This window comes from Aulonocara stuartgranti (assembly GCF_965226115.1).
Source record: "Aulonocara stuartgranti genome assembly, chromosome: 8".
Taxonomy (NCBI): Eukaryota; Metazoa; Chordata; class Actinopteri; order Cichliformes; family Cichlidae; genus Aulonocara; species Aulonocara stuartgranti.
Window position 1 is genome coordinate 706,690 of NC_138959.1, and position 27,964 is coordinate 734,653.

The 27,964-nt window shown below is 43.2% G+C and overlaps 2 protein-coding genes across 6 annotated transcripts; one reads left to right on the plus strand and one right to left on the minus strand.

The window, feature by feature from the left end:
* Nucleotides 1-260: 260 nt before the first annotated feature.
* LOC309712710 (phytanoyl-CoA hydroxylase-interacting protein-like) lies at nucleotides 261-12,063 on the minus strand. Of its 4 annotated transcripts, none has more exons than XM_082543743.1 (7): nucleotides 9,619-11,848; nucleotides 9,154-9,541; nucleotides 4,373-4,569; nucleotides 4,104-4,278; nucleotides 3,729-3,846; nucleotides 3,490-3,652; nucleotides 261-1,379 (listed from the first exon to the last, which is right to left on the minus strand). In XM_082543743.1, the coding sequence occupies exons 3-7, from the start codon at nucleotides 4,460-4,462 to the stop codon at nucleotides 1,005-1,007; spliced, it is 921 nt and encodes a 306-aa protein (XP_082399869.1). In that variant the 5' UTR covers nucleotides 4,463-4,569; nucleotides 9,154-9,541; nucleotides 9,619-11,848; the 3' UTR covers nucleotides 261-1,004. The 4 variants fall into 4 exon arrangements, with proteins under 4 accessions (XP_082399869.1, XP_082399870.1, XP_082399868.1 ...); XM_082543744.1 differs by adding an exon at nucleotides 8,392-8,478 and having other exon boundaries at nucleotides 9,154-11,848; XM_082543742.1 differs by lacking the exons at nucleotides 9,154-9,541; nucleotides 9,619-11,848 and adding an exon at nucleotides 11,912-12,063.
* On the plus strand, nucleotides 1,290-27,473 carry LOC309712706 (E3 SUMO-protein ligase ZBED1-like). 2 transcript variants are annotated; one of them, XM_082543736.1, is made up of 5 exons: nucleotides 1,290-1,399; nucleotides 2,114-2,240; nucleotides 24,595-26,127; nucleotides 26,425-26,575; nucleotides 26,681-27,473. In XM_082543736.1, exons 3-5 carry the CDS (start codon nucleotides 24,857-24,859, stop codon nucleotides 27,014-27,016), a joined length of 1,758 nt encoding a protein of 585 aa, XP_082399862.1. In that variant the 5' UTR covers nucleotides 1,290-1,399; nucleotides 2,114-2,240; nucleotides 24,595-24,856; the 3' UTR covers nucleotides 27,017-27,473. The 2 variants fall into 2 exon arrangements, with proteins under 2 accessions (XP_082399862.1, XP_082399863.1); XM_082543737.1 differs by having other exon boundaries at nucleotides 1,386-2,240.
* Nucleotides 27,474-27,964: the final 491 nt, after the last annotated feature.

The following is a 27,964-nucleotide window of genomic DNA, read 5'->3' on the forward strand; positions in this document are numbered from 1 at the left end:
TCTCAGAAACTGAGTCCCACCCCAAAGATAAAATAATAAAGATCACATAGATATTGGACTGTGAGTGCGTCGTTAACCCTTTAATGTCACATTCCTGGTTTCTGGAGCCTTTCAGAATCAGCAGCATGTTTCCTCTAAAAATAGCATCACACCGCTTACAGCTGACACGACTTTGCTTCAATGTCACAAAGACACTGGCTGACTGCTAACTCACCCTTCCCAATAACACACAAACAACACACTCAAAGCATTCTGGGAGCTGTAGTTTCAATGTTTTTAATTAGTAGATTAAGTTTGGTGATGTTTGGGGTCTACAAACGAGGAAAACAGGAATGTAAAGCATTCAGTTAAAAAACGAATTAATTACAGGAAAAATCTTCATCAGATTACCAAAGTATAAAACCTCTGAAGCAGTTAATCTGTAAAGTCCACTTCAGCCATCAGTCACATGATAAAAGTGCTGCGAGCTTCCTGCCTGCAGCTTCCTGTCAGAGACGGTGGACAGAAAACATGTGAAGGTGACGAGGACATGAAGAAGGAGAGGAAACATGACTGAGGATGCATCTGCTTTCAGCCACATCAGAGTCTCTGTTTTAGCCGACTGTGAAAGGTGCAGTCATCCATGCAGTGAGGAACGCCAACTCGATTAGCTTTGAGTTAAAACAAGTATTTTGTTAATGCTCTGATATCGTTTCCATTTTGATTACAATTCTAAACCTGCAGCTAAAAAACAAACAGCTCGCTCCTCCTCTCCACCCATCCATCCACCCCGAGCTCATCTCAACTTCTGGCTCTGCTGCTTCTTCACCTGCCTCTGTTTTGCCTCCGTCATAATGATGTGGCCACTAGAGGGCACTGTCACAATAGACAGCAAATGTTGCTCGTAGTGTGCCGCTGCACAGGCGAGGCACAGTAACGAGCCAGAGCGTGGCAGGTAAATTCAGTTAGTAGCTTAGCTGCTAGCTGCTATGCAAACGAGCTGGTTATTTCAGTCTGAAGAGTCGCTAACGTCCTACGCTGATGTTGCAGACCTTACAGCTGGGGTCTTTCTTGGCATTCGCGGTGGACAGGCTCATTAGCTGGTGCCCGCTGATCTGTGACACCGCTCCCAGCCTCAGATCCACCGGCTCCGTGTACATCACCTCCAGGTTGACATCCTGAGCGTGACGGAAAGACAGCGAGCCGTCCTCCTCCTCGGTGCAGGTCAAGAAGCGGTTGTCGGACCTGTCGAGGGCTGGCAGCCTCCCTTTACAGAAAGCGTCTCCTTTGGAGCCGTCAGGAGCGAGGACCAGGATCACGTAGTGGTACGACGTGTACATGCAGTAGAAATCCCCAAAGTACATGTTGGTGGTCTTGTTGAAGAGGACATCTGCTCGGATCTGTACAGAAACAAAAAATGGTGTGTTTCATATTTTTGTGCACTTTTAAAACTTATTTACCCAACTTGGTAAAATTAAAGAAAATAGTAATAATAATAATAATAATTTAAAAAGTATATATTTTTTCAAATATCCACAAATTTATTGAGTTTGAAGAATAAATGTTTATTTCCTGTTTAATCACAGCAGTGACAGTCAGTTTAAATTCATTTTATTTTGACTACTTTTTAAATCAAATTTGCAACAATAAAAATATCAGACTTTTGTAATCTTTGACTTTTCTGTGACATAAAATATCAGTAAAAAGTGAAAGCGTTCAATTTTTTCACATTTTAATTTTGAACCTAAAAAAGTGGTTTAAGGCGGACACGGTGAGGTTCAACAGCCAGAGCAGCAAAGACACGGCAAGAAAACAGAGTTTTAAAAAGGAAGCACTATTAACTTTGGACTGAATACTTCTTAAAATCTTAATTTAATTTACAGTTAATCTAATCAAAAATTCTGTTTTACAACAGGCTGGCAGCCTTTTATTGTCTTTAAATTCTATCACGCCTCAGATTTGGGGGTAAACATATTTATTATTTATATAAGTATTTGTAAGTAGCAAACAGACAGTTTACAGGAATTCATAGCTGTTAAATCCAGCTTTTAGTTCCCATTACTACATGTCAGCTGAGATATCATTGTTTTACAACAGCAGTAACATTGATGTAGAGCCATGTCTTCTGAAACAGGCCATGAGGACGGCTCCTGCTCGAGGAACACAAAGACATGAAGCGCCCTTCAACAAACACGCTTTAGTGGAAAAGAGGGGAGATGTCATCATCCAAGCTTCGTGAGTTGGTCTGAATCAGAAAAACGGTAAAAACCCTGAAAACCATACATTTCACACCCAAGCCTCAACTCTCGCGGCCCGGTAAAAAACGGTATTGGCCGATGGCCCAGGGCTTGGGGGCCGATGGTCTAAACCAGGGGTCTGCAACCTTTAACACCGAAAGAGCCATTTGGACCCGGTTTCCACGCAAAAGCAAACACTGGGAGCCGCAAATACTTTTTGACTTCTAAAATAAAGACAACACTGTATATATTGTTTGTTTTTACCTTTATGCTTTGTGTGAACAACTAAGGTGTGTTGCTTATTAAATCCTTGAAGTGCTACAGAGAAAATTACATTTTATTTATGTAATTAACAAATTTTGAACTCTTAAAGAAATATAACAAAAATAAAGACACCCAGCTGAACTACAATGATCCAGCAAACAAAAACTGTTATATCTCCTTTGGGCTTTTGGAGCCTTGACCTGACTTTTAAAAAATAATTGGCAAAAAAGCTCTATGCTGCTAAAAAATGAAAAATACATATTTGTTAAATTCTGCGTAAATATGTATTTTCCCTGGTTAATGTGTGTGGTGGGGCGTGGTCTGCAGCGTCGCTGCAGGGGAGGCGACGCACCTGAGCGGCACCCGCAATCACGCCTCGCTGCCTTTACATCTGTGCTATCTGTGCTGTTGTGTTGGTGTGTGTCGGGCTGTGAGCTGAGAAGCTACAGCTGGCTGTGTGCGTACAGCAACCGTGTGTGAAAAGTGGTCGATAAAGAGATGCTGTAAAGCGTGTTCATGCAAACATCGTCGGGTCTGCCGTGATATGTTTACAACAGGACTTCTGCTCCTGAACATCTGCGCACAGCGTCTGTAAATCGGGGCTTTCATCTTTACAGGACTGTAAGCTGTCGTCTGTGAGGCGTGAGCGTGTTTGTTTTTAACATAGTTCACGGTGGAGAACAGCTGCTGACATAATGTGGATCCGAAGGTCCATAATTGGCCTACCTGGGGTTGAAAGTCTCGATAAATGCACGGCGTTTAGGCGGGTACACCGGCTTCAGCGAGTGTGACGCTTATTATGAGCGATGAAAAAATAATAAAATATAATTTTATTTTTATATTTCAAAATCACAATAATCTTCCAATTCAGAACTACAAGTTAAAAAAGAACTAACATAAATAAATTACACTTCAGCTAAATACTTCTAATTTATTTTCCCAAACCACGCGGAGCCGCAGTATAAGGACTAAAGAGCCGCAGGTTGCCGACCCCTGGTCTAAACGGTACCTGGAAGCGATACGGCCCGTAGGGGGAGTCCTGGGGAGGTTTCCCTGTGTTGAACTCTGTGTTGCAGCTGAAGAAGATCCCCTCCAGTTTGCCGCTGATGGGGGACCCGTGGCTGCCGCTGTTGTCTTTCACCGTCGGCAGCAAGAAGCAGGACTGAGCATCTCTGGAATGACACACAGGGCTAAAGCACAGCTGTACGGAGAACCCTCTCGGGGTTTTGGTCACTGAGCGGGGCGCACCTGTCTTGTTGGAAGTACTCCCCCTGCTGGTTTCTGTAGAAGACGGTGAACGGCAGCATCCTGCCAGCGATCGCCTCTGCTTTCTGCAGCAGCTGGTTCAGGTGGATGGAGGAGTAATCTGCAGATGCACAGACTCAGACATTCAACATTGAGCCTATATTTAGGCTGATGAGTTATGTTAGTCCATAGTGCGACTGCAAAGGAATTTTTCAAATTATGGTTCTATTTTATCAGTGGGACTAAAAACAGTGTGATAGTAAATTAGCTCAAAGACGATCCTCGTGATGCTTTAACCTGCAAATCGATCCAAAGGGATCAGTGTGCACGAGTAGCGAGGAGAGGTGTGGTTTTTGGACTGAGAGGCTTCCGTCTAACCTGCAGTGCAGAACTCAATGATCTCGCTCCACCGAGAAACGGCGTATTCTCCGTCTGGCTGTTTGGCGGCCGTCTGAACGGCCACGGTGTACTCTGTGCGAGGACTCAGGAACCAGTGGCCCCTCACTGTCATCGGCAAGGGAACTGCTTTGGCCACCAGCTTGGTGGGCACATCCTGGAAAACAAAAAGTACTCGGCTCGACCGGTTCGTTTGCTTTGTATCGTCTAAAGCAGAGTCAGAGCGCCCAGGATCGGCTCTGCAGACCCACCTTGTGTTTGAACTTGTTGGAGCTCATGTTCTCCTTCTTGTTGAGGTCGATGAAGTAGTGTGTGATCCTATCTCGGCCCCTGCTGTCCATGTCCCAGCTGATCTTGAACGAATCGCAGGTGATGTTGGTGATCCGGATCTGCTGAGGAACCGGCAGGTCGTCCACGTCCCCGATGTCGCTGTCTGCAGACTGTGCGCCTGCACAAACACAGACAAAAAACAAAACTCCAGCTGTAACGCCTCTGCTGTCCATACATGCCAACCCTCACGATTTTTCTGGGAGAATCACAAATTTCAGTGCCCCTCCTCTCCCGGAGCCACCACTCTCCCGAATTTCTCCCGATTTTCCACCCGGACAACAAAATTGAAAAACCATATCGCAGAATTCATAGCGCAGCCCAGCCAACTCCAGTCTCCAACAATGGCGGCAGCTGCTTAGTTTTAATATCACTCTTATTTCTCTTTCTGGGTCGCAAAAAAACTTTTAACATATTTTCAGGTGAGAATGAAGCTGTGTAAACTTCAAATATCTGAGCCGTCTTCAAACCCGCTACTCGGGTTAAACATGATATATGAGTCACTTTGATAACTTAAAAATGTTCTTGTTTGGCTTTTTTCAGTGTTTTATTTATTCATGAGTAAATCGGTTTGGATGAGGTTGAAGTTATTCGATTAGATTAAATTTAACTTCATTAATCCCTCGGGAGGGGTCCCCCGGAGTTTTCACACAGCTGAATAAACATCAAACAGAAAACTGATTAAACAAAGTGTGAGACGGTCGAGAGTTTACGCCAGCATCCGGTTATATTTTAGACAGCAAGCAGCAGACGGCTGAGTTTCACTCCACCGAGAGCTCGTGACGTAATTCTGAAGACTAGACCGTCCCATTTCACAGTCGCTCACTTCCGGTCGGAGGACCTGGTCCACTTAGACCACGAAGGCCTTCACTCACGTACAGAGCGGTTTGTGCTGGTGGATGCAACCTCCGGACACCCCCGCTGTTTCCGGCCAGCCAATAATAACAGTAACATTTAACTTATTTTATCCGATAAATAAACACTGTAAGGCGGAGCTCCAGATGTGCTGAGTGAAATTTAGGATTTTGTGGGACGTTATTTGGCAGCTGTCTGAGTTTAGCATGTGCTAACTTCCAAACACCAACAAGAGAGAAAAACACTGAGAGTGGAAACCAGAAACCAGTGAGTGCTGCCCTGTGGTTGTACTGGGCTGCTGCGAGGTGAAGCTGCTGCTCTGGGCACCGACTGAGAGGATGACATCACAGATACGAGCGGCCGAATCCTGAAGCTTAAAGTATGTCGCTGAGCTGCTGGTCACAGATTAAAAAGACCACGAGGGGGGGCTCATGATGTAAGCAGATTATACAGAGCCACAGCGACAGATTAACCCATCAAAGGTTGCAGTCCTGTGAAATCTGTGACCCACATCAGCACTCACAGCTGCATCTCACTGAGCTTTTCTATCAGCAGATCGATCCCTAACCCTGTCTGCACCACAGCTGCAGAGGTCTGAGAGCTTTGTACACGTAGCTATAACCTGTCAAATAACAAAGAAAGTATCCTGACATGTCCTCATCTCTCTGTACAGCATCATTAACACCTTGACCTTCAGATCAGTCTGATGACCTTGAAGGAGAGGTCAGAGGTACTTTCTTTATATTCACAAGCACAGAGAAGACAGCACACTTATATGAATCACAGTTTCTAAGCTGTGAGGCTTTTTAGGTCATGAAGTCAACCTGAGCCCACGCTACAGAGTTTTATATGAATTCATTCAAAGCTTTTCCAGGTCGCCAGGAGGCGATCAGTCTGAACTCAGACCTGAAACTCCGATGTTCACGTTTGATGTGACTCTGAGGACATCACCATCAGCTCTGATGTGCATCTACAGCAAAGAGCTGAATAAAAAAGGCTAAAAATCAGAGGACAGAGTCCATAAACTGCCCGAGCCGGAGGTTCTGATCACAGGACCACTTCAAGCTGATTCCACGCCGGCCTGCTCCGTCTCTGCATTCATCCTTCCTACCCTCCCTCCTTGTGTTCTGCATCTTTTCAGCCTCGGTGGACAAAAGGTTTCAGTCAGCAGAGACGCTGAGAGCTCAGGCTGAACAAGGAGCCCGTTGAAGAGGCGAGGACAGCTCAGACTGCAGCCGCAGAGATAAAAACCCTCCATCAGGGCAGTCCAAACACAGCAGGGGCCACATGGAGAGAACAGAAGTCTACAGTCTCGAGGTCAAAGGTCACTCCTGCCTCGCTGAGTGAGGACAATCGAGTGGCTCTGAAGTGCAGGACTCATCAGTTTTTGTTCTTAGAGTGAGGATTAGAGGACGTTAGTGTCTGCAGGAGCTTCCAGGTGTGATATTAATTTGACCGCTCTGCTCACGGACGCCGGCCGCAGATTCACTCAAAGCAGTAAAACCTGAACGCCGGCTTCTTCTGGACTCTAACATGTGCACTGAGCTCAGATTCGAGTTACATCAGACCCCTCCTGAGTATACATCTCTCCTCCGCACACACTCAGTGCGTCGCCGTTCATTCACAGGAAGCTCATTGCTGCCTTTACTGCAGGTCGGTGTAATGGCTGAGGGTCGACAGCTTTGGCAGGTTCTTATTCTGAGTCCAGCAGCGCTCGGTGTGGAAGAGAGCAGAGATCGAACTAGCCTGAAACACTGTCAGTCACATATTATGGGCCGAGTATTTCACTACAGTCACTGTTGACCTGAACTGCGAAAAGCTCAGACAGCAGTGACATACCTGCTCCAGACATGTACAGATATTAGGGCTGCGCGATTATGGCAAAAATGATAATCACGATTATTTTCACTGAAATTGAGATCTCGATTATTTGACGATATTTATTTAACCCTTTAAGACCTACCATAGAACCAAGTCCGCCAGAGCTTATATTATTATTTATTTATTTATTTATTTATTTGCATGCTGTAGAGCCATTTTTGGGAGCATTTCAAGTTGCTATACATCAATACAACTGTTATAGCCCATATTTTAATAATATGTATGCATTAAGTCCATAGTAATTACATTAATTACAAAAAAGTGCAATAAACTACAAAAAAATTGAAAATCGTTTTTGTTTTTACATATATTTCTACTTGGGGAAATTTAAGAGGTTTATCCCTCAAAACTTTAAATACAAAAAAGTTGCAAAAAATAGTTTACAACAACAGGAAATTTATTTTGAGTGTCTTCATAGTTTTATTTTGGAGATACACCAATTTTTATATACTGCAGGAAAAACAAAAAACAATCCTATGATGCAAATTTGCAAAGAAAACAGCATGTGCATCAAAATAAACTATTTCCAGCAGAGCAATTTGAGTTCTAAGCATCCCAGAAACTATTCAGAAAAGTATAGAGTCAAACATGACTTATAAAAACACCAGTATAGGCTTTTAAGGCCTACAAGTTAAAAAAAACAACTACATTTTCCGTGAAAATGAAAATGATCGGATTGGCAAAGCGTGTTTCTGGAATATTATGTTTTTGTTCCTGCAAGCGCTTTTTATGCAATTTTTGCAAAGCTATATGTAGAAGGAAGCTGATGGCATAAGATGTAAGTACAACTCCTCCGGTTTCATATGCAAAACAAATTATTGCGCTAGCTTACGCTGTTCCGGTTCTACAGGGATTTAAAGGGTTAACAATAACAATGTATTGAATAATGACTTTAAAAAATAATATAAAATAGTGTGCAAATACTGATAACAGTGCAAATGTTTGCAATCCGGTTGTTCAGTGATGACGCGACGAATCCTACTTCCGGGCCTAAAGTAGTCTGCGTTTAATATGGCTTTTGTGTTGTTAACATGTTTAATGTTATGTATTTTCTTCTATTTAATCTCAAAAAGCTCCTAAAACAGTCAGTGATCACTGTTGACCTCCCTCGGCTTTTATTACCGCTAATCATTTATTTAAGCTCAGTTTTTAAAACCTTAGGATGTAACTACAGCCCAGCCCATGCAGCAGTATATGAATGACTAACCTCGTATTGTGGATGGATTATCTCAGTTGTTCTCCTGGCTGAAGTTTGGTCCTTTTACAGCATCCTGCCATGCGATTACATTTGTTCCTGACCACCGAGAACACTCACGTTAACTTTTATCGAGTGGAAAAAAAGTTAGCTTGTTTATATTATGCTAACATAGCTGTGTCGCTAGCTGTCACGTAGCACATCATTATATACCAGCTAGCCCAACTTCAGTAACCCTACAAACGTCACTGCTGTTTAGTTTTCTGTCTGCATTTATGCTGGAAGTGATAACAGAGCTGTACGTTTTAATTTGTTTCCAAAACCCCGCAGTCAGGACATGCTATATTGTATTTAGATAGAAGCTAGCGAGCTAACTCCCTGCTAACTTCTAACTCCGTTAAATGTCATAAATTCCGTTTTCATGGATGCCTGGATGTTAAACTCAATTGTTACACCTGGTAGAGCAGAACGCTGATCATTTTATTAAAGATGAAAGACTTTAGACAGTTTTTCAACTCTCAGTAATGCCATAGTGATCGTTTGATATATGGACCTGCAGCGGAGTTTAGACCCAGACACGGCTAGTGACGTCAGACTGAACAACCGGATATAAAAAAATAAATGAAAAATGTAAACATCTACCTTTAGTGAACTTTGCAGTGTTGCTCTGTGGCGCAGCTATGACACCGTAGTAAAGTTTACACACTATGTCTACTTGATCCACGTCAAGTAGAACCCATAATGTTTCCACACCACTGAAGTTTTTTTTTTTACCTCTCTTTTCAACCAAAGGCAGTCACTCTCCTCCCCAAATAACTTCTTAGCTTTCCGAGCTTCCCTTGGGTCCTCTTAATTGTTGTGACACGCGTCGGAAATGCAGAGAGGTGCGCTTTATTTGCCACAGCGCAGCGCGAGAGTAAAGCACGAGGGAGGGGCTAATAATCGGCTCAGTCATTTTTAATGATCGTTGAAAGCCCAGATCGTAATCGTGATTAAAATTCGATTAATTGAGCAGCCCTAACAGATATGTGCTTCATTTCCTACAAACGGAGCACAGAAACACCTGTATCACATCTGTATCACATTTGTATCACACTTGTATCACACCTGTATCACACTTGTATCACACCTGGATCACACCTGGATCACACCTGGATCACACCTGGATCACATTTGTATCACACTTGTATCACACCTGGATCACACCTGGATCACATCTGTATCACACCTGTATTACACCTGTATCACACCTGTATTACACCTGTATCACACTTGTATCACATCTGTATCACACCTGGATCACACCTGGATCACATCTGTATCACACCTGGATCACGCCTGTATTACACCTGTATTACACCTGTATCACACCTGTATCACACCTGGATCACACCTGGATCACATCTGTATCACACCTGTATTACACCTGTATCACACCTGTATCACACCTGTATCACACCTGGATCACACCTGTATCACACTTGTATCACATCTGTATTACACCTGGATCACACCTGGATCACACCTGGATCACATCTGTATCACACCTGTATTACACCTGTATCACACCTGTATTACACCTGTATCACACCTGGATCACACCTGGATCACATCTGTATCACACCTGTATCACACCTGGATCACGTCTGTATCACACCTGCCCTTCACTCACGTACAGAGCGGTTGGTGCTGGTGCAGATGATCAAATAATCGATCTGTGAGGACCAAATTGCGATGACGCTGAGGTGTGATCTGATTTCAGCCTGTCCAGGATGATTTTAAACTCGTATCACTGAATCACTCGCTCCAGTTTGGACTCCGAGCTCCACACCAGCAGCTTTTCTCTGCTCCCAACACCGGAAAATGTTCACTTTTGTTCATCAGCTGAGAAAAGAGAGCACGAGCAGAAAGTGTTCCCTCCTCCTCCTCATCCCTCCATCCTGCCAGTGAATGGAGGAGGTGAAGCATCTATTCATTGCTCCTGGGAAGGTGATTAGCCACAGTGGTCTGCAGACCCAGCAGCCTGAAGCTGCTGCCAGAGTTCAGTCTACAGAGGCCGCTCTGCAGGTTCAGATGAAGCCCGTCACCAAACACAGATCACAGCTCTGACCGAGTGCCGGGACTGCACTGTCAGGTGTCCGTGATGTCACAGTCTGGGATTTCCTTTATTCCCATGACCTGTGCAGCACAGGGATAGAACCAGCTGTTGGTGCTTACATTTATTTTTATGGTTATTTCTGTTGAAACACATGAAACCATTATGGATTATGTACTGGAGCTGCACTCCCGACGTTCTTACAGGAGCTGTCAGGACTTCCTGTGAACGCTGCAGGTTCACTCTGCTCTGTTGGCCACATTTACATCCTCATTCAAATCGAAGCAACAGCCAGACCTCATGTGCCTGCAGGACACACAAATCACCTGCATTTACATGAAGTCACCAGAGGTCATGTGACTCCTCGTCTTAGAGGCTTGGCGTCAGAAACGGAAACAACAAAAGATGCCTTGTTGTTGTTGTACACACTTTCAGATTACTGTGGTGAAACTGTCCTGAGGTCAGCCATGATGACAGCGTGGCAGTGCGGGTAGCCAAGGTAACAGTGACACAGGATCGATCCATCCATCCATCCATCCATCCGTCCATCCAAACATCCATCCAAAAGCATATTCATAGCTCTTTTAACAGACTGTGCAAGTGTTCCTAATAAAGTGCTCTTTGAGTTGAAGTAGTTCAGGTTTTGCCTTCAGCCTAGAAAACTTACCCTCACTGGGGTAATCATTAATATTTGGTACTTCTGCTGTAATCAGCTGATGTCTGAGCAAAGCTGTGATTGGTCAGAAGAGCTCTGACTTCAGGTGGAAACCAGGAAGCTTCTGCTCGAGTGCAGACTGTGAGTATGCAGCTGTCCACCACAGAGATTATCAAGCTTTAATGCAGATGCTGTTATCCCATCTGGACTGTTGGATTAAATCAAGCCTGCCACAGGAAAGGTAACATGTCCACGCAGAGGTCACGACATTCCTGACCCCGCTGCTCTCACCATGTTTGAATTAACGTTTAATTTCAGTCTCGGCTTGTTTAAAGTACAAAATGTGAATAAGCCCAGTCTCTCTGTTCAAACTTTTCTTCTTCTACAGTCAAGTGTTTGGAGTCCGTCATGTGACAGCAATGATTCATCAGAACAACAGAAGCAGCAGAGCAGCTCGTTTTCCTGCTCGCTCCGGTTCCCCTGAACGCCTCGACCACAGCAGTGCAGTCTTCCTGCTTCCCGTGAGTCCATCACTACCTTTGACCTGCAGACTTTAAACCCCGAGCTAAGAGCCGGCTCCTCTCCGAGTTCACATTCATGCACACTGAGTCAGTTTGAAGCTTTGGAGTCTAAAACCAGCCAAAGTTCGGACAAACCCACCAATCAGAGTGCAGCAGGAACTCTGCACTTTAAATAAAGTTTAGAAATAAAAGTATAAGTTAACTGGACTGTTCTACCTGCTGCGTCCTCGCAATGTGACGACAGCAGACGCACACACTGACCTTGGCCCGGCTGCAGACTCTGGAGCTCCACGCTGGGACTCGGAGGCTCCGTCATGTTGGCTCCGCTCAGACAAAGAGACGAGCTCAGAGAGGCTTCAGCCTGCCTGCAGCTCGCTCCACCCCTCTCTCTCTCCCTCTCTCATTCAGTGACATCATGGGACGATGAAGGAGGAAGAGAGAGAGTCAGACATTTACTGTTGTTGTGATGATTAAAGTGAGCTCTCGCAGCCTGCACTGCTCTTACACTGAGCTCATCACGGTATCATTACAAGCCGCCTGAACCAGGCAGGAACATCTGGCCCAGCTTCAGCTTGTGTGAGCGGATACCAGAGCCTGTAAGAACATGTGAACGACCCTCATCCTTCATGTATGGTTGCTGAAACTTTAACAGCATTTTATAAGAAACAGTTTACCTGTAGCTGAGTGACCCCAGCTCACCTGTGTGAGCTGAAAACCTCCCCGTCTGTGTCACAGTGGCTGCAGGTTTGAAAAAATGGAGAAACAGCTGGAAGCAGCAGAGACTTTACCGCTGTGACGTTGTGTTCGTGAGATTACAGGAGCTGGCACATGTGTGTGTGTGTGTGTGTGTGTGGATGGACTGGAGTTAATCTTCTTATGTAAGCACTCATTTCATTCTGTTGCCCGTGCGGTCTGTAATCCTGCAGACCCACCGCCATGTTTAAATCCTTAAATGGAGACGTCACCGCCGTGGGGCAGGAAACGCTCCACCTGCAGGCTTCCACCGCTGACCTTCACCTCACAGAACTGGGCTGGGTTCATCTGTGCAGGCTGGCTCAGGCACCACCGTGTGGTACAGAAACTGAAGGAGCAGGACTGCCAGCATCATGAAGCACAATAGGCAATAAACGCAGTTTATATTTTATATATACATATATGTACAGTGGGGCAAAAAAGTATTTAGTCAGCCACCGATTGTGCAAGTTCCCCCACCTAAAATGATGACAGAGGTCAGTAATTTGCACCAGAGGTACACTTCAACTGTGAGAGACAGAATGTGAAAAAAAATCCATGAATCCACATGGTAGGATTTGTAAAGAATTTATTGGTAAATCAGGGTGGAAAATAAGTATTTGGTCACCTCAAACAAGGAAAATCTCTGGCTCTCACAGACCTGTAACGTCTTCTGTGAGAAGCTTTTCTGTCCCCCACTCGTTACCTGTATGAATGGCACCTGTTTGAACTCATCATCTGTATAAAAGACACCTGTCCACAGCCTCAAACAGTCAGACTCCAAACTCCGCCATGGCCAAGACCAAAGAGCTTTCGAAGGACACCAGGAAAAGTATTGTAGACCTGCACCAGACTGGGAAGAGTGAATCTACAATAGGCAAGCAGCTTGGTGTGAAAAAATCAACTGTGGGAGCAATCATCAGAAAATGGAAGACATACAAGACCACTGATAATCTCCCTCGATCTGGGGCTCCACGCAAGATCTCATCCCGTGGGGTCAAAATGATCATGAGAACGGTGAGCAAAGATCCCAGAACCACACGGGGGGACCTGGTGAATGACCTGCAGAGAGCTGGGACCAAAGTAACAAAGGTCACCATCAGTAACACACTACAACGGCAGGGAATCAAATCCCGCAGTGCCAGACGTGTTCCGCTGCTGAAGCCAGTGCATGTCCAGGCCCGTCTGAAGTTTGCCAGAGAGCACATGGATGATACAGCAGAGGATTGGGAGAATGTCATGTGGTCAGATGAAACCAAAGTAGAACTTTTTGGTATAAACTCAACTCGTCGTGTTTGGAGGAAGAAGAATACTGAGTTGCATCCCAAGAACACCATACCTACTGTGAAGCATGGGGGTGGAAACATCATGCTATGGGGCTGTTTTTCTGCCAAGGGGACAGGACGACTGATCCGTGTTAAGGACAGAATGAATGGGGCCATGTATCGTGAGATTTTGAGCCAAAACCTCCTTCCATCAGTGAGAACTTTGAAGATGAAACGAGGCTGGGTCTTCCAACATGACAATGATCCAAAACACACCGCCCAGGCAACAAAGGAGTGGCTCCGTAAGAAGCATTTGAAAGTCCTGGAGTGGCCTAGCCAGTCTCCAGACCTCAACCCCATAGAAAATCTGTGGCGGGAGTTGAAAGTCCGTGTTGCTCGGCGACAGCCCCAAAACATCACTGCTCTCGAGAAGATCTGCATGGAGGAATGGGCCAAAATACCAGCTACTGTGTGTGCAAACCTGGTAAAGACCTATAGTAAACGTTTGACCTCTGTTATTGCCAACAAAGGTTATGTTACAAAGTATTGAGTTGTATTTTTGTTATTGACCAAATACTTATTTTCCACCCTGATTTACGAATAAATTCTTTACAAATCCTACCATGTGGATTCATGGATTTTTTTTTCACATTCTGTCTCTCACAGTTGAAGTGTACCTCTGGTGCAAATTACTGACCTCTGTCATCATTTTAGGTGGGGGAACTTGCACAATCGGTGGCTGACTAAATACTTTTTTGCCCCACTGTATATATACGTATATATACGTATATGTATATATACGTATATGTATATATACGTATATGTATATATACGTATATATACGTATATATACATATACGTATATATACGTATATGTATATATACATATATACGTATATATACGTATATATACATATACGTATATATACGTATATGTATATATACATATACGTATATATACGTATATGTATATATACATATACGTATATATACGTATATATACATATACGTATATATGTATATATATATCTGAGAGCTGATTGGTCACTGCCTGTTGATGTATGTAATGACGTGATGATCATAAGTGTGAGTGACGCACTTACTTTTCTTACATTTACATTCAGAACAACATCAACAGGTGTGCTGCTGTTTGTTCACAGTCACATCTGTAAAATGAGGCAGCAGGGGTGGGGTTCACTCCGCGCGCGCGGCGGGTTTTTTTCACGTGTGACCCCAGCGTGTATTTTTTTTATTGTTATTCATCTTCAGCTCATATTTTCTCCTGCGTCCGTCGAGGACACGATGAACGGAGGCAAATATGTGAGCCGGCGGGACTCTAAGAGCGCGCGCTCGGCGGGTGGACCAAACGCTCGAAGCGCCGAAGCCCGCGAGCCCCGGGAGGACGTCATAGACCGGAGCTCCAGTAAGAACCGAGGAGCTAGCGGAGCGGTAGTGGAGGAGCAGCTAGCTGTTAGCCGTTCACCCCAGCCCTCCATCAGCTCCACCAGCAGCCCGCTGCTCCATCGGGCTCATAATTCAGCATTTTGTGCTGAAGAAGGCGGAAGTGTTTGTAGCACCCGGACGGTTTACGGCGCGCACACGGCGCAGTGAGCGTGTTTTTATGGTATAGCCACGCAGGAAATCGGTATCCATAGAAGCGGATAAAAAAACAACCAGGGCGAAGTTTAAATTGAAGATATTTACACGAGTGAATAAAAACTCCAAAGATGAAGACCTACTGAGCCTTTATTCATTTATCCACGTTAGTCAGACTTTCTGCTGTGGTGTTTGGCTTCAGGCTCAGAGTCACTGACCTGCTCGACATTAATAAATAATAACTAGAACACAGATCAGTAAAACAACATGAGTCCACCTGTTAATCGTCTGATTCAGCTCAGAGAGTCGGGCTCGTGCTCAGAAAAAGATTTTGTTTGATTGTCAACGTGAGTCTGCCGTTTCAGTCAGCTTTAAAAACATAACTCCCACCTGGACGTCCCAGATGTACCTGAGAACAGGTGAGAGCACGTCCTGACTGCCGTCAGTGTGCACTCCTGTGAGCTGCTCTGACTCCATGGCCTGGATGAATGTGGGCCTGTTTCGAGAGCTCAGGCCGTCAGATGCTGCCGTGGCTCTGAGCAGCTCAGGTTAGCAGGCTGATGATGATGAAGGAAACCAGAGTTCTTGCTTCATGTCGTTCAGCTGTTAAAATGTGAAGTCTGTTTGTCAGCAGCTGAGTTTAGTGTAGCTTTGTGAGCGCATCCTGGATATTGAGCTGACCTCTGATTGGAATAGGAGAGCACAGCCTAGAAATCATCCACCTTTGTATCCACCCTGAAATCAGGTAGAGGTGATGAAGGAGTGAGCTCTTCCTCAGAGCCTGTGGCTGGCACAGCTGACCTCAGGTACAGGAAGCTGATTGGACGTTAAGCTTCCAACACACACCAAATGTACTTCCTGCTCTTCCTCAGACCAGCACGGGTGCATGAAGTTTATTATTCTGGAAAAGTCGAACTTTTTACAAGGTTTTCATCACATTTTTGTGTGCGAGCAGTTTTTAGGACAAGGTAACCTCAGAGGTTAAAGGTCATTTAAATAATTAATCACGACAACAACAATGGCCATCGAGTGTCATTTAAAGAGGCTGAAGAACGTCTTCCTGCTGCCCGGGTTGTAGAGTCATTGACCTGTTGTTCACACAGGAGAGAAACCATTTTGCTGCAGTGTTTGTGGAGAAAAAATCACTTGACAGGGAAATCTGAAGAGACACATGAAAGGTCACACATGGGAGAAACTCTTCCAATGCAGGATTTGTCTTTAAAGATGAGGTGTGTGCATGTCAGCAGTAAGATTTTCATGCTTTGAGTCTACTACAGGAGCGCCACAGCGTGGCTGAGGGTGCAGGGCTTTTACAGACATGCTGTCCCTGTTTACTCGTTATTTGGACCAGCCAGCGAGCACTGTGAGGGTCATGTTTTTTGACTTTTCCAGTGCTTTCAACACCATCAGGCCGACCCTCCTGGGTGATAAGTTAGCAGCGATGCAGGTGGATGCTTCTCTGGTGTCCTGGATTGTTGATTACCTGACAGGAAGACCACAATATGTACGTCTCCCACAGTGTGTGTCTGACAAGGTGATCAGCAACACAGGGGCACCACAGGGGACTGTCCTCTCCCCCTTCCTCTTCACCCTCTACACCACAGACTTCAGCCACTGCACAGAGACCTGCCATCTTCAGATGTTTTCTGATGACTCTGCGGTGGTTGGATGCATCAGCAGGGATGATGAGACAGAGTACCGGGCTGTGGTCGACTCCTTTGTCACGTGGTGTGAGCAGAATCATCTGCAGCTCAACGTGGCAAAGACCAAGGAACTGATCGTGGACTTCAGGAAGACCAGGAAACACTTGACCCCTGTTTCAATCCAGGGGGTCAGTGTTGACATTGTGGAGGACTATAAATACCTTGGAGTACACATTGACAATAAACTGGACTGGGCTAAAAACACCACAGCACTTTACAGGAAGGGCCAGAGTCGTCTCTATTTTTTGAGGCGACTGAGGTCCTTCAACATCTGCCAGAAAATGCTGAGGATTTTCTATGAGTCTGTTGTGGCCAGTGCGATCCTCTATGCTGTTGCATGCTGGGGGAGCAGGCTGAGGGTCGCAGATGCCAACAGACTTAATAAACTGATCCGTAAGGCCAGCAATGTTGTGGGGATGGAGCTGGACTCCCTCAAGGTGGTGTCGGAGAGGCGGATGCTGTCCAAGATAAAGACAATGTTGGATAACACCTCCCACCCACTCCATGACATGTTGGTCAGTCACAGGAGCTCGTTCAGTGAGAGACTGAGATTACCGAAAAGCACCACTGAACGACACAGGAAATCATTCCTGCCTGTGGCTCCCTGTACAACGCATCCACTTAACACACTGTTTGCTGCTACAGCTACACATGTTTCTTTTCCAACTATTTATTTATAAGTGACTTATGTATGTATGTATGTATATATATGTATATATTGTACTATTCTTAGTTAGCGTATTGTCTGTCTTGTCTTAATGTTGGTTTAAAATGGAGCACTGTAACAAAAAATAATTTCCCCCAGGGATCAATAAAGTATTCTGATTCTGATTCTGATTTTCAGTCTGATGGATGTGTTTTACACCAGCATGCAAAAACCTCCTGACACAGATAAAAACACATTTACACAGAGCAACAACAGAACGATGACATCAGCAGGACGCCACGTTGTGAATCGTTAAGGATGAAGCGTTGAAGAGTTTGGAAAGATGTTAAAGTTGTTAAATTCAATTCAGTTCAGCTTTATTTATAATGCGCCAAATCACAACAACAGTTGCCTCAAGGCGCTTTATATTGTACAGTAGATGTACAGAGAGGTCTGTTAACAGATAGTGAGCGAAGAAGAAACACCCAGTGCATCATGGGAATCCCCGGCAGCCTACACCTATTGCAGCATAACTAAGGGAGGATTCAGGGTCACCTGGTCCAGCCCTAACTATATGCTTTAGCAAAAAGGAAAGTTTGAAGCCTAATCTTGAAAGTAGAGATAGTGTCTGTCTCCTGAATCCAAACTGGAAGCTGGTTCCACAGAAGAGGGGCCTGAAAACTGAAGGCTCTGCCTCCCATTCTACTTTTAAATACTCTAGGAACAACAAGTAGGCCTGCAGAGCGAGAGCCAAGTGCTCTAATAGCCAAAACAGGAGAAATCTGCTCCCTCTTTCTAGTCCCTGTCAGGACTCTTGCTGCAGCATTTTGGATCAGCTGAAGGCTTTTCAGGGAGTTTTAGGACTTCCTGATAATAATGAATTACAGTCGTCCAGCCTGGAAGTAATAAATGCATGAACTAGTTTTTCAGCGTCACTCTGAGACAGGATATTTCTAACTTTAGAGATGTTGCACAAATGGAAGAACGCAGTCTTACATATTTGTTTAATATGTGCATTGAAGGACACACAGACACACGCACGCGCGCACAGACACGTGCACGCACACAGTTTCTTTTTTTTTCTTTTTTTTTTTCCTAAATGACATCAGAAACAGCAGTATGCGACATTACGTGATGGCAGAGCTTCAGTTCATCCTTTGTCATTTTTTTTTTCTTTTTTTTCAAACAAAGACTCTATCAGCTGTTTTTGAGCTGCTGTCTAATTTAGTTCCTCGAAATCTTCACAACTGACTGTTGGACTGTTTGTCCTTCACTGCAGCACCTCCTCTACATCCTGTTCATCTGCAAACACGCATATTTATCTTCTTCACTGTTGCGATGGAAAACTTCCAGAGTTTGTTTAAGACACGTTTCTTTAGCACAGGCTCCTGTAACGTCATAGAGCACGTGTCTGACAAGCTTCATCATGACATTCCACTTCCATATCTCTGGGGTCCAGGGTATAATTGGCCGTTTTTGACTACTTTTGAGTTTACCTCTATATTTCACCTTTAAAATATGTTTTTCTTGCCTTGTTTGGTATCATTATTTTCAGCACAACCTCAAATATCTGAAATTTGAGTTATTTTTCATTTTGGTATACTATATTAGCACAGTTGATCAAAATTCAGACAAAAAATTCAAAATCGAGTAGAAAAAAGTTATATTTTTTACTGTAAAACCCACAAACATGTTCAACGAATCATTTTCATAACTTGAAATGCAAATAGAAATTGTACATTTCTAAAAATTATGCACAAGTTTTGCAAACAACAAAGTTATATGGTACTATTTACCTAAAAATGCAGCCAAGGCCTCAGGCGGTTTTTATATAACCATTTAAATCTATTTACAGAACAATCAGCTGTGCTGCATCAAATAAGAAGGCACACAAATTATTTGTGCCAGTCCAAAAAATAGTTTGTGTTCAGTATAACACAGAGGAGAACACCACAGGCCTAAACCTGCAGGTCTGACAGCAGGAGGTGCATCAGTCCTGTTTTCCATGCGGGAACAGCGTTTACACTGGAATCTGCCTTTGACGGCTTTTTGAGAGCAAATATGAAATTCAGCAGTCTAACTGACACACAACACAAGACAATAACTACACAACACACTAACAACAGCGCTAGCAAACACTCTCCGCTTGCGAGTGAAAAAAGAAAAAAACACCCCTTCCCTATTGGTGTTAGAGTTTACCATGTCAGCCAATCAAAAAAATGATAAGGCAACATGTGACATTTGGTTCTTTAGGGAGAAGGTGAAGTTTTCAGGAGTTACACCCGCGACGGAAAGCGGGCGAGCAAGAAAAAGAGCACGAGTTTTCATATGTGAGGCATTAGTGACGTTTAGCGTGTTTGGAGGCTGTTGTTAGTGTGTTGTGTAGTTATTGTCTTGTGTTGTGTGTCAGTTATACTGCTGAATTTCATATTTGCTCTAAAAAAGCCGTCAAAGGCAGATTCCAGTGTAAACGCTGTTCCCGCATGGAAAACAGGACTGATGCACCTCCTGCTGTCAGACCTGCAGGTTTAGGCCTGTGGTGTTCTCCTCTGTGTTATACTGAACACAAACTATTTTTTGGACTGGCACAAATAATTTGTGTGCCTTCTTATTTGATGCAGCACAGCTGATTGTTCTGTAAATAGATTTAAATGGTTATATAAAAACCGCCTGAGGCCTTGGCTGCATTTTTAGGTAAATAGTACCATATAACTTTGTTGTTTGCAAAACTTGTGCATAATTTTTAGAAATGTACAATTTCTATTTGCATTTCAAGTTATGAAAATGATTCGTTGAACATGTTTGTGGGTTTTACAGTAAAAAATATAACTTTTTTCTACTCGATTTTGAATTTTTTGTCTGAATTTTGATCAACTGTGCTAATATAGTATACCAAAATGAAAAATAACTCAAATTTCAGATATTTGAGGTTGTGCTGAAAATAATGATACCAAACAAGGCAAGAAAAACATATTTTAAAGGTGAAATATAGAGGTAAAATCAAAAGTAGTCAAAAACGGCCAATTATACCCTGGACCCCAGAGATATGGAAGTGGAATGTCATGATGAAGCTTGTCAGACACGTGCTCTATGAGGTTACAGGAGCCTGTGCTAAAGAAACGTGTCTTAAACAAACTCTGGAAGTTTTCCATCGCAACAGTGAAGAAGATAAATATGCGTGTTTGCAGATGAACAGGATGTAGAGGAGGTGCTGCAGTGAAGGACAAACAGTCCAACAGTCAGTTGTGAAGATTTCGAGGAACTAAATTAGACAGCAGCTCAAAAACAGCTGATAGAGTCTTTGTTTGAAACTGTGTCTGTGCGTGCGTGCGTGCGTGTGTCTGTGTGTCCTTCAATGCACATATTAAACAAATATGTAAGACTGCTTTCTTCCATTTGCGCAACATCTCTAAAGTTAGAAATATCCTGTCTCAGAGTGATGCTGAAAAACTAGTTCATGCATTTATTACTTCCAGGCTGGACGACTGTAATTCATTATTATCAGGAAGTCCTAAAAACTCCCTGAAAAGCCTTCAGCTAATCCAAAATGCTGCAGCAAGAGTCCTGACAGGGACTAGAAAGAGGGAGCAGATTTCTCCTGTTTTGGCTTCCTGTTAAATCCAGAATTCAAAATCCTGCTCCTCACATACAAGGTCTTAAATAATCAGGCCCCATCTTATCGTAATGACCTTGTAGTACCATATCACCCTATTAGAGCACTTGGCTCTCGCTCTGCAGGCCTACTTGTTGTTCCTAGAGTATTTAAAAGTAGAATGGGAGGCAGAGCCTTCAGTTTTCAGGCCCCTCTTCTGTGGAACCAGCTTCCAGTTTGGATTCAGGAGACAGACACTATCTCTACTTTCAAGATTAGGCTTCAAACTTTCCTTTTTGCTAAAGCATATAGTTAGGGCTGGACCAGGTGACCCTGAATCCTCCCTTAGTTATGCTGCAATAGACGTAGGCTGCCGGGGGATTCCCATGATGCATTGAGTTTTTCCTTTCCAGTCACCTTTCTCACTCACTATGTGTTAACAGACCTCTCTGCACTGAATCATATCTGTTATTAACCTCTGTCTCTCTTCCACAGCATGTCTTTATCCTGTCTTCCTTCTCTCACCCCAACCAATCACAGCTGATGGCCCCGCCCCTCCCTGAGCCTGGTTCTGCCGGAGGTTTCTTCCTGTTAAAAGGGAGTTTTTCCTTCCCACTGTCGCCAAAGTGCTTGCTCATAGGGGGTCATATGATTGTTGGGTTTTTCTCTGTATCTATGAAGCGCCTTGAGGCAACTTTTGTTGTGATTTGGCGCTATATAAATAAAATTGAATTGAATTGAATTGAATTGAATTGAATTGAATTGTGCGCGTGTGTAAATAGCCAGCCTGCTCTGCAACGTTAGGCCATGAGTAGTGGTTACAGAAGTTTGTTTTTTTTCTCAATGATATTTTTATTGATTTAAAGCAACAAAGAAAAACACACACACACACACACACACACACACACACAGAGAGAGAGAATCATTAAACAACAGACAAGTAAGTTTCACAGTGACTGTTTGAACTGAAATAATGACACACTCACATGTCTTGTAATTGCTTACATCAGTTTACCCCCTACCCATACCACTTAGAACCCCTATCCCTCAGGCCAGGTAGGAATAAATAAATAAATAAATAAATAAATAAATAAAACAAAAAGAAAAAAATAAACAAAGCAAGACAAAACAAAAACACCCACACACATGAAAATAAAAAATACAAAAAAACATTGCAAATACAACAACAACAAAAATAAGACAAACACACATGACTAGAAAAAAATAAATAAAATAAAAATAACAACATTTAAGAAAAAAAAAGAAGAAGAAGAAGGGGGGGAGGACTTAGTGAGTAATGCTGAAAGTCAGGTTCGCAACCTGGAGGCTGGAAAAGTATTTCAGGAATTGCCCCCACACCTTGTAAAACTTACCGCTGTTATTACTAATCGCATATCGGATCTTTTCAAGGCTCAGATAGTCAAATCAAATCAAATCAAATCACTTTTATTGTCACATCACATGTGCAGGTACACTGGTACAGCACATGTGAGTGAAATTCTTGTGTGCGAGCTTCACAAGCAACAGAGTTGTGCAAAATACAATAATGTAAACAGGCAAAATAAACGACTGGCTAAATCTGAAACTAATAAATATATGTACAATATATAATAGTATATGCAAAAAAATAAAAAATATAAAAAAATTTCTGGATGTGTATACTAAATATTTTTCTACGTGTGTGTGTGTGTGTGTGTGTGTGTACACATATTTTACAAATTAAACAGAGTCAACAATAAATAAAATATATAAAAATATACAGAGTTGAAAATGTGCAAAACAGTGGCGTTACTGTACAGTATGGAGTGCATAATGTTGAAGTTCCAGTAGTGAAGCTGAGGTGTCTATGACGTGTTCAGCAGTCTGATGGCCTGATGGAAGAAGCTGTCTCTCAGTCTGCTGGTACGGGACCGGATGCTGCAGAACCTCCTTCCTGATGGAAGCAGTCTGAACAGTTTATGGCTGGGGTGACTGGAGTCCTTGATGATCCTCCCCGCTTTCCTCAGGCAGCACATAAGGTCCCTCAGCCATTGCGTCTGGGTGGGCAAAGGGGCAGCCCTCCATCTTAGTAGGATTGCACGCCCAGCTACAAGGGAGGCGAAGGAGAGCATGCAACGCTGTGATGAGGTCAACCGTGCATCAGCCTCTCCAGTGGTGCCAAAAAGTGCAAGTAATGGGTTAGGATCCATATGGTGTCCAAGAATTAGGGACAAGGTTTGAAATACATCTCTCCAGAATCCTTCAAGGCTAGGGCACGTCCAGAACATATGGATAAGGGAAGCCTCCGCACTCCCACACTTATCACAAGTGGGGTCAACATTCGAGTGTTCGAGTGGCGGACACATAGGGATGTGGAGTTAAGTTGAGTATTAAGTCCCAAGTATCCATAGACAATGAGCGATTTAAATCTTGTTCCCAGGCCGTTTTAATCCGATCTATCGAAGAACCATTCATGCTCGCCAGCCTGTCATAGATAAGAGAGATAAACCCTTTACGTGTTGGAACTAGGGTAAGGAGCATATCCCCTGGGCTTGCAGCTGGTGCAACTGGGAAGTTTGGAATCTGAGATTGGAGGAAATGTCTGGTCTGCAGATATCTGAAAAGATGTGTACGTGGGAGATTGAACTTTTCAGAAAGCTGAGCAAAAGATGCAAAGATATTGTCAGAAAACAGATCATTGAAACATGTAATGCCCCTGTCACGCCAATCTCGAAATATAGGATCAGATAATGATGGCTGAAAAAAAGGGTTAGAAAAAATTGGACTCAGAAGGGAGAAGCCTGTAAATCGAAAATGCTTCCTCATCTGAGCCCACACCCTCACCGTGTGCCAGACAACTGGATTATCAATTGTCTTGTTTGGGGGAAGGGGGAGTGAAGAACCAATCAGGGCCAGGACAGAAGAGCCTGTAGTTGAGTTCAACTCCATGAGCACCCAGGACGGGCAATTACCTTTGTTTTGGAAGTACAGCCAAGAAATAATGTAGCGCATATTTGTTGCCCAATAGTAATATCGAAAGTTAGGCAGTGCCAAGCCTCCACGACTTTTGAGTTTTTGGAGTTGAGCCTTGTTCAATCGAGGTCGTTTACCTCTCCATATATAAGAGGAGATAATTGAGTCCAATGAATCAAAGAAGGATTTGGGGATAAATACTGGTAGCAATTGGAAGAGATACAAAAATTTAGGAAGTATATTCATTTTGATTGAGTTGATTCTTCCCACCACAGAGGTGGAGAGAGGAGACCACTGTGCCAGATGTTTTTTTGTATTATTTAACAGAGGGAAAAGGCTCGCTTTGAAGAGACAATTATGCTTCCTTGTAATTATTACACCTAGATATGTAAATTGATTTCCTGCCATTTTAAAGGGGAGGGTAGTATAGTCATACACTGATGCATCTCCATCCACAGGAAACAACTCACTTTTGTATAGGTTGAGCTTGTATCCTGAAAACTGGCCAAATTGGCGAAGTATGGATAGCAACTAGGGGTGGGTTTAAAAAATCGATTCATCGATTAAAATCGATTCTAACTGGAATAAAACGATATCGATTCATTAAATCCGGAAATCGATTTTTTTTAATACATATGTAGTTTGCCGCGTATGAAACTTGCAAGCGGTTAACATGAGGAAGTCACGCGAGAGTTAAGTGACCTGGACGCATGAACCATCATGGCTACTCCCGGGAATGTGCCACCGAGCCTAAAGGCAGATGTCTGGCAACACTTTGGATTTAAGAACTGTGAAGACAGTGAAGAGCCGGACAAAAGCAAAGCCGTATGTAAGATGTGCAAAATGGAGGTAAAGCACTGTGGAAATACCACAAATCTCAGAAATCATTTAACGAGGCATCATCCAGATATCCTGCTAGCAAAAACGGCCGACACCAAGCAACGCTCACTCGAAAAGGCATTTGCAGTGAAGTTTGAATCCACTTCTCCACGTGCCCAAAAAATAACCCAGTCTGTGGCAACTTTCATATGTAAAGATATACGTCCGTACAGCGTTGTTGAAAATGATGGCTTCCAAAACCTCATTAATACGCTAGAAGCACGCTATGTTTTACCATCACGCAAACATTTGAGTGAAGTGGTAATCCCAAACATGTATGAAAAAGTGAAACACGATGTTACAGCCTCACTCAAGTCAGCAGAGAGAGTCGCTATAACCTGTGACAGCTGGACATCCAGAGCAACAGATAACTACCTGACTATCACCTCACACCATATCGACCAGGAGTGGAGACTCGTGTCTCATGTCTTACAGACAAGAACCACTGAAGCAAGCCACACAGCAGCTAATTTATCTGAAATTATGTTCAAAGCAATCGAAGAATGGGAGCTTACAAACAAAAATCCAGTCATCGTAACTGACAATGCTGCAAATATGGTGCGAGCTGTAGAAATAACGGGCTGGTTGCACATTGGTTGTTTTGCCCACACACTCAATTTAGCTTCACAAGCAGGACTGAAAGTTCCAGCTGTTGCTCAGCTGCTTGGCCGAGTGAGACGCATAGCATCCTTTTTTCATCGCAGCACTGTTGCAAGTCGCAAGCTTAAAGAGAAGCAAAAGATACTGAATCTACCTGCCCATAAGCTGGTGAATGATGGGGTGACCAGATGGAACAGCACATTGGAGATGCTGGAACGCTTCCTAGAGCAACAACCAGCAATCTCTGCAGCTCTACTCTCACCTGAAGTGAGGAGAAATGACAGTAATCTCTGTAGTCTTACAGAGGCTGACATAACTGATGGAGAAGATATAGTGAAAGCTCTGAAGCCGCTGAAAGCAGCCACACTGGTTATGTCTGAAGAAAAGTCCCCGACCCTTTCCATCATTGCACCTCTGCATGCACAGCTGCTGGAGAAGATGATCAGTGTCTCTCATGACTCCTCACTGATTAAAGACCTCAAGACTGCTGTATACGACAACTTGAAGTCAAGGTATGTTTATGAATTGTGTGTATATGCCATGAATGAGTGTAACTGTATGGATGCATATATTACATGAAAATTCTTATTATAGTGAAAAAATATATATATTATAAAAATGTTAGTTAAGCCCTCTTGTCCAGTAATAGGCCTTTTGATTTTATATCTATCTATCTATAGATGTTTATATATAAATTATGGAAACAAAGTCGTATATTAATGTTTCTGATCTTGCATGAGTGTATGTAACCATGCACATGTATATCCAACATAATAAACTGAGTTAAATGTGCAAAATCTCTTTTCAAGATATGTGGCCCTAAAGGACAAGCTGTACATTGCATCAGCATTAGATCCTCGCTTTAAGGCCCTGCCATTCTTGTCCAAAGAGACCTGTAACAACACATTCTCTCAGTTGGTGTTGGAAGCAGCAGGTTTGGAGAACGTGGACACAGCTATTGTGAGTTACAGAAACAAAAACAAAAAATTATTGGTTTTTTTGCACTACTCGAGTTAGAATATAAATAGTAATTTCTTTATTAATTAAGTTTTCATTTTTCTACAGCGACAGTCTGATGGTGACACATCTGAAGAAACTGTCCCTGACATCTCTCTCGGTGGTGTTGATGAAGTGGATTATGCCCCTCCAATTAAGAGGTCAAAGGACTCTGCATTAATTTTTCTCCTTGGGCCAGCCTACTCAACAAAAACCACAGCACCACAGAAAACACCAACTCAGAAGGCAAAGGAAGAAGTGACTCGATACAGGGACGTTGAGCCTGTTGCACTTTCTGAGGATCCTTTGATCTGGTGGAGGGACCATGAAAGGGAGTATCCTCTCTTGGCTCTACAAGCAAAGCAGTATCTTTCCATACCTGGGACCAGTGTTCCTTCTGAATGAGTGTTTTCAACTGCTGGTGACATTGTTACCGCACAAAGGAGCTGCCTGACTCCACAACATGTAGACCAGCTTCTCTTCTTGCAGAAAAACCTTACAGTCTCAAAGAAGTGAGGGGGTAGTTATAAATAAGGCTAAATTGCATTAGTTTCACAGAGGTTTTACAATACTGTTCAATATGTTTTCATTTTTTGAAGTATTTTAAAAGGCAGTTTTTCATTTTCTGATCGGTCAGTTTCTGTCAGTTCACTTGTACACGCTGTGTTATACTGTGTGTCTCCAAAACACAATAGTGGATTTCAGAAAAGCTGTGTGAGACACTAACAGCAAAACTATTTCTCTGAGGTTTTACTGATGTTTACAAAAGATGTGTTCTATTTGCACTGGATCCCTGATCCACTTGAAATGTATGTATGAAAAAATATATATACTAATGTTAATTAAAAATTACATTATTTAACTGCTTTAGTATCTGTTCTTAATTTTGAAATTTATGTAATTCATTCACAAGGCTTAGAGGGTTCTTTTGACAGTACATATACAAGGTGAATTATCATAATTTTATATATATTATGGTTCATATAATAATATTTCGGACTGATTCAAAATCGAATCGAATCGAATTGAATCGAATCGATTCTAGAAATCAGTGACGATTCCCAGCCCTAATAGCAACGTAGGTATAGATATTTTGGGATTTGAGATAAAGATTAAGAGATGATCTGCATACAAGGATACTTTGTGTTCAACACCCTTCCTCCATATCCCATCGATCTCCCCACAGCTGCGAAGTGCAATGGCAAGTGGCTCTATAGCCAGGTTGAAAAGGAGAGGACTTAAGGGGCATCCCTAACGGGTTCCTTGTTGGAGGTTGAAAGGCTGTGACTGTATGGAATTAGTAAAAACTGAAGCGTTAGGACACATATACAATAACCTCATCCATGAAATAAA

Bases quoted from the DNA above. Each gene is read 5' to 3' on its own strand.
- LOC309712710 (XM_082543742.1), bottom strand. From the start codon at position 11,966: ATGACGGAGCCTCCGAGTCCCAGCGTGGAGCTCCAGAGTCTGCAGCCG. The intron at 4,279-4,372 runs GTGGGTCTGCAG...TTTGTTTTCCAG, and splicing joins CCAACAAGTTCAAACACAAG to GATGTGCCCACCAAGCTGGT. The intron at 3,847-4,103 runs GTTAGACGGAAG...GTGCATCTGCAG, and splicing joins CATTGAGTTCTGCACTGCAG to ATTACTCCTCCATCCACCTG.
- LOC309712706 (XM_082543736.1), top strand. From the start codon at position 24,857: ATGGCTACTCCCGGGAATGTGCCACCGAGCCTAAAGGCAGATGTCTGG. The intron at 26,128-26,424 runs GTATGTTTATGA...TCTCTTTTCAAG, and splicing joins TACGACAACTTGAAGTCAAG to ATATGTGGCCCTAAAGGACA. The intron at 26,576-26,680 runs GTGAGTTACAGA...ATTTTTCTACAG, and splicing joins AGAACGTGGACACAGCTATT to CGACAGTCTGATGGTGACAC.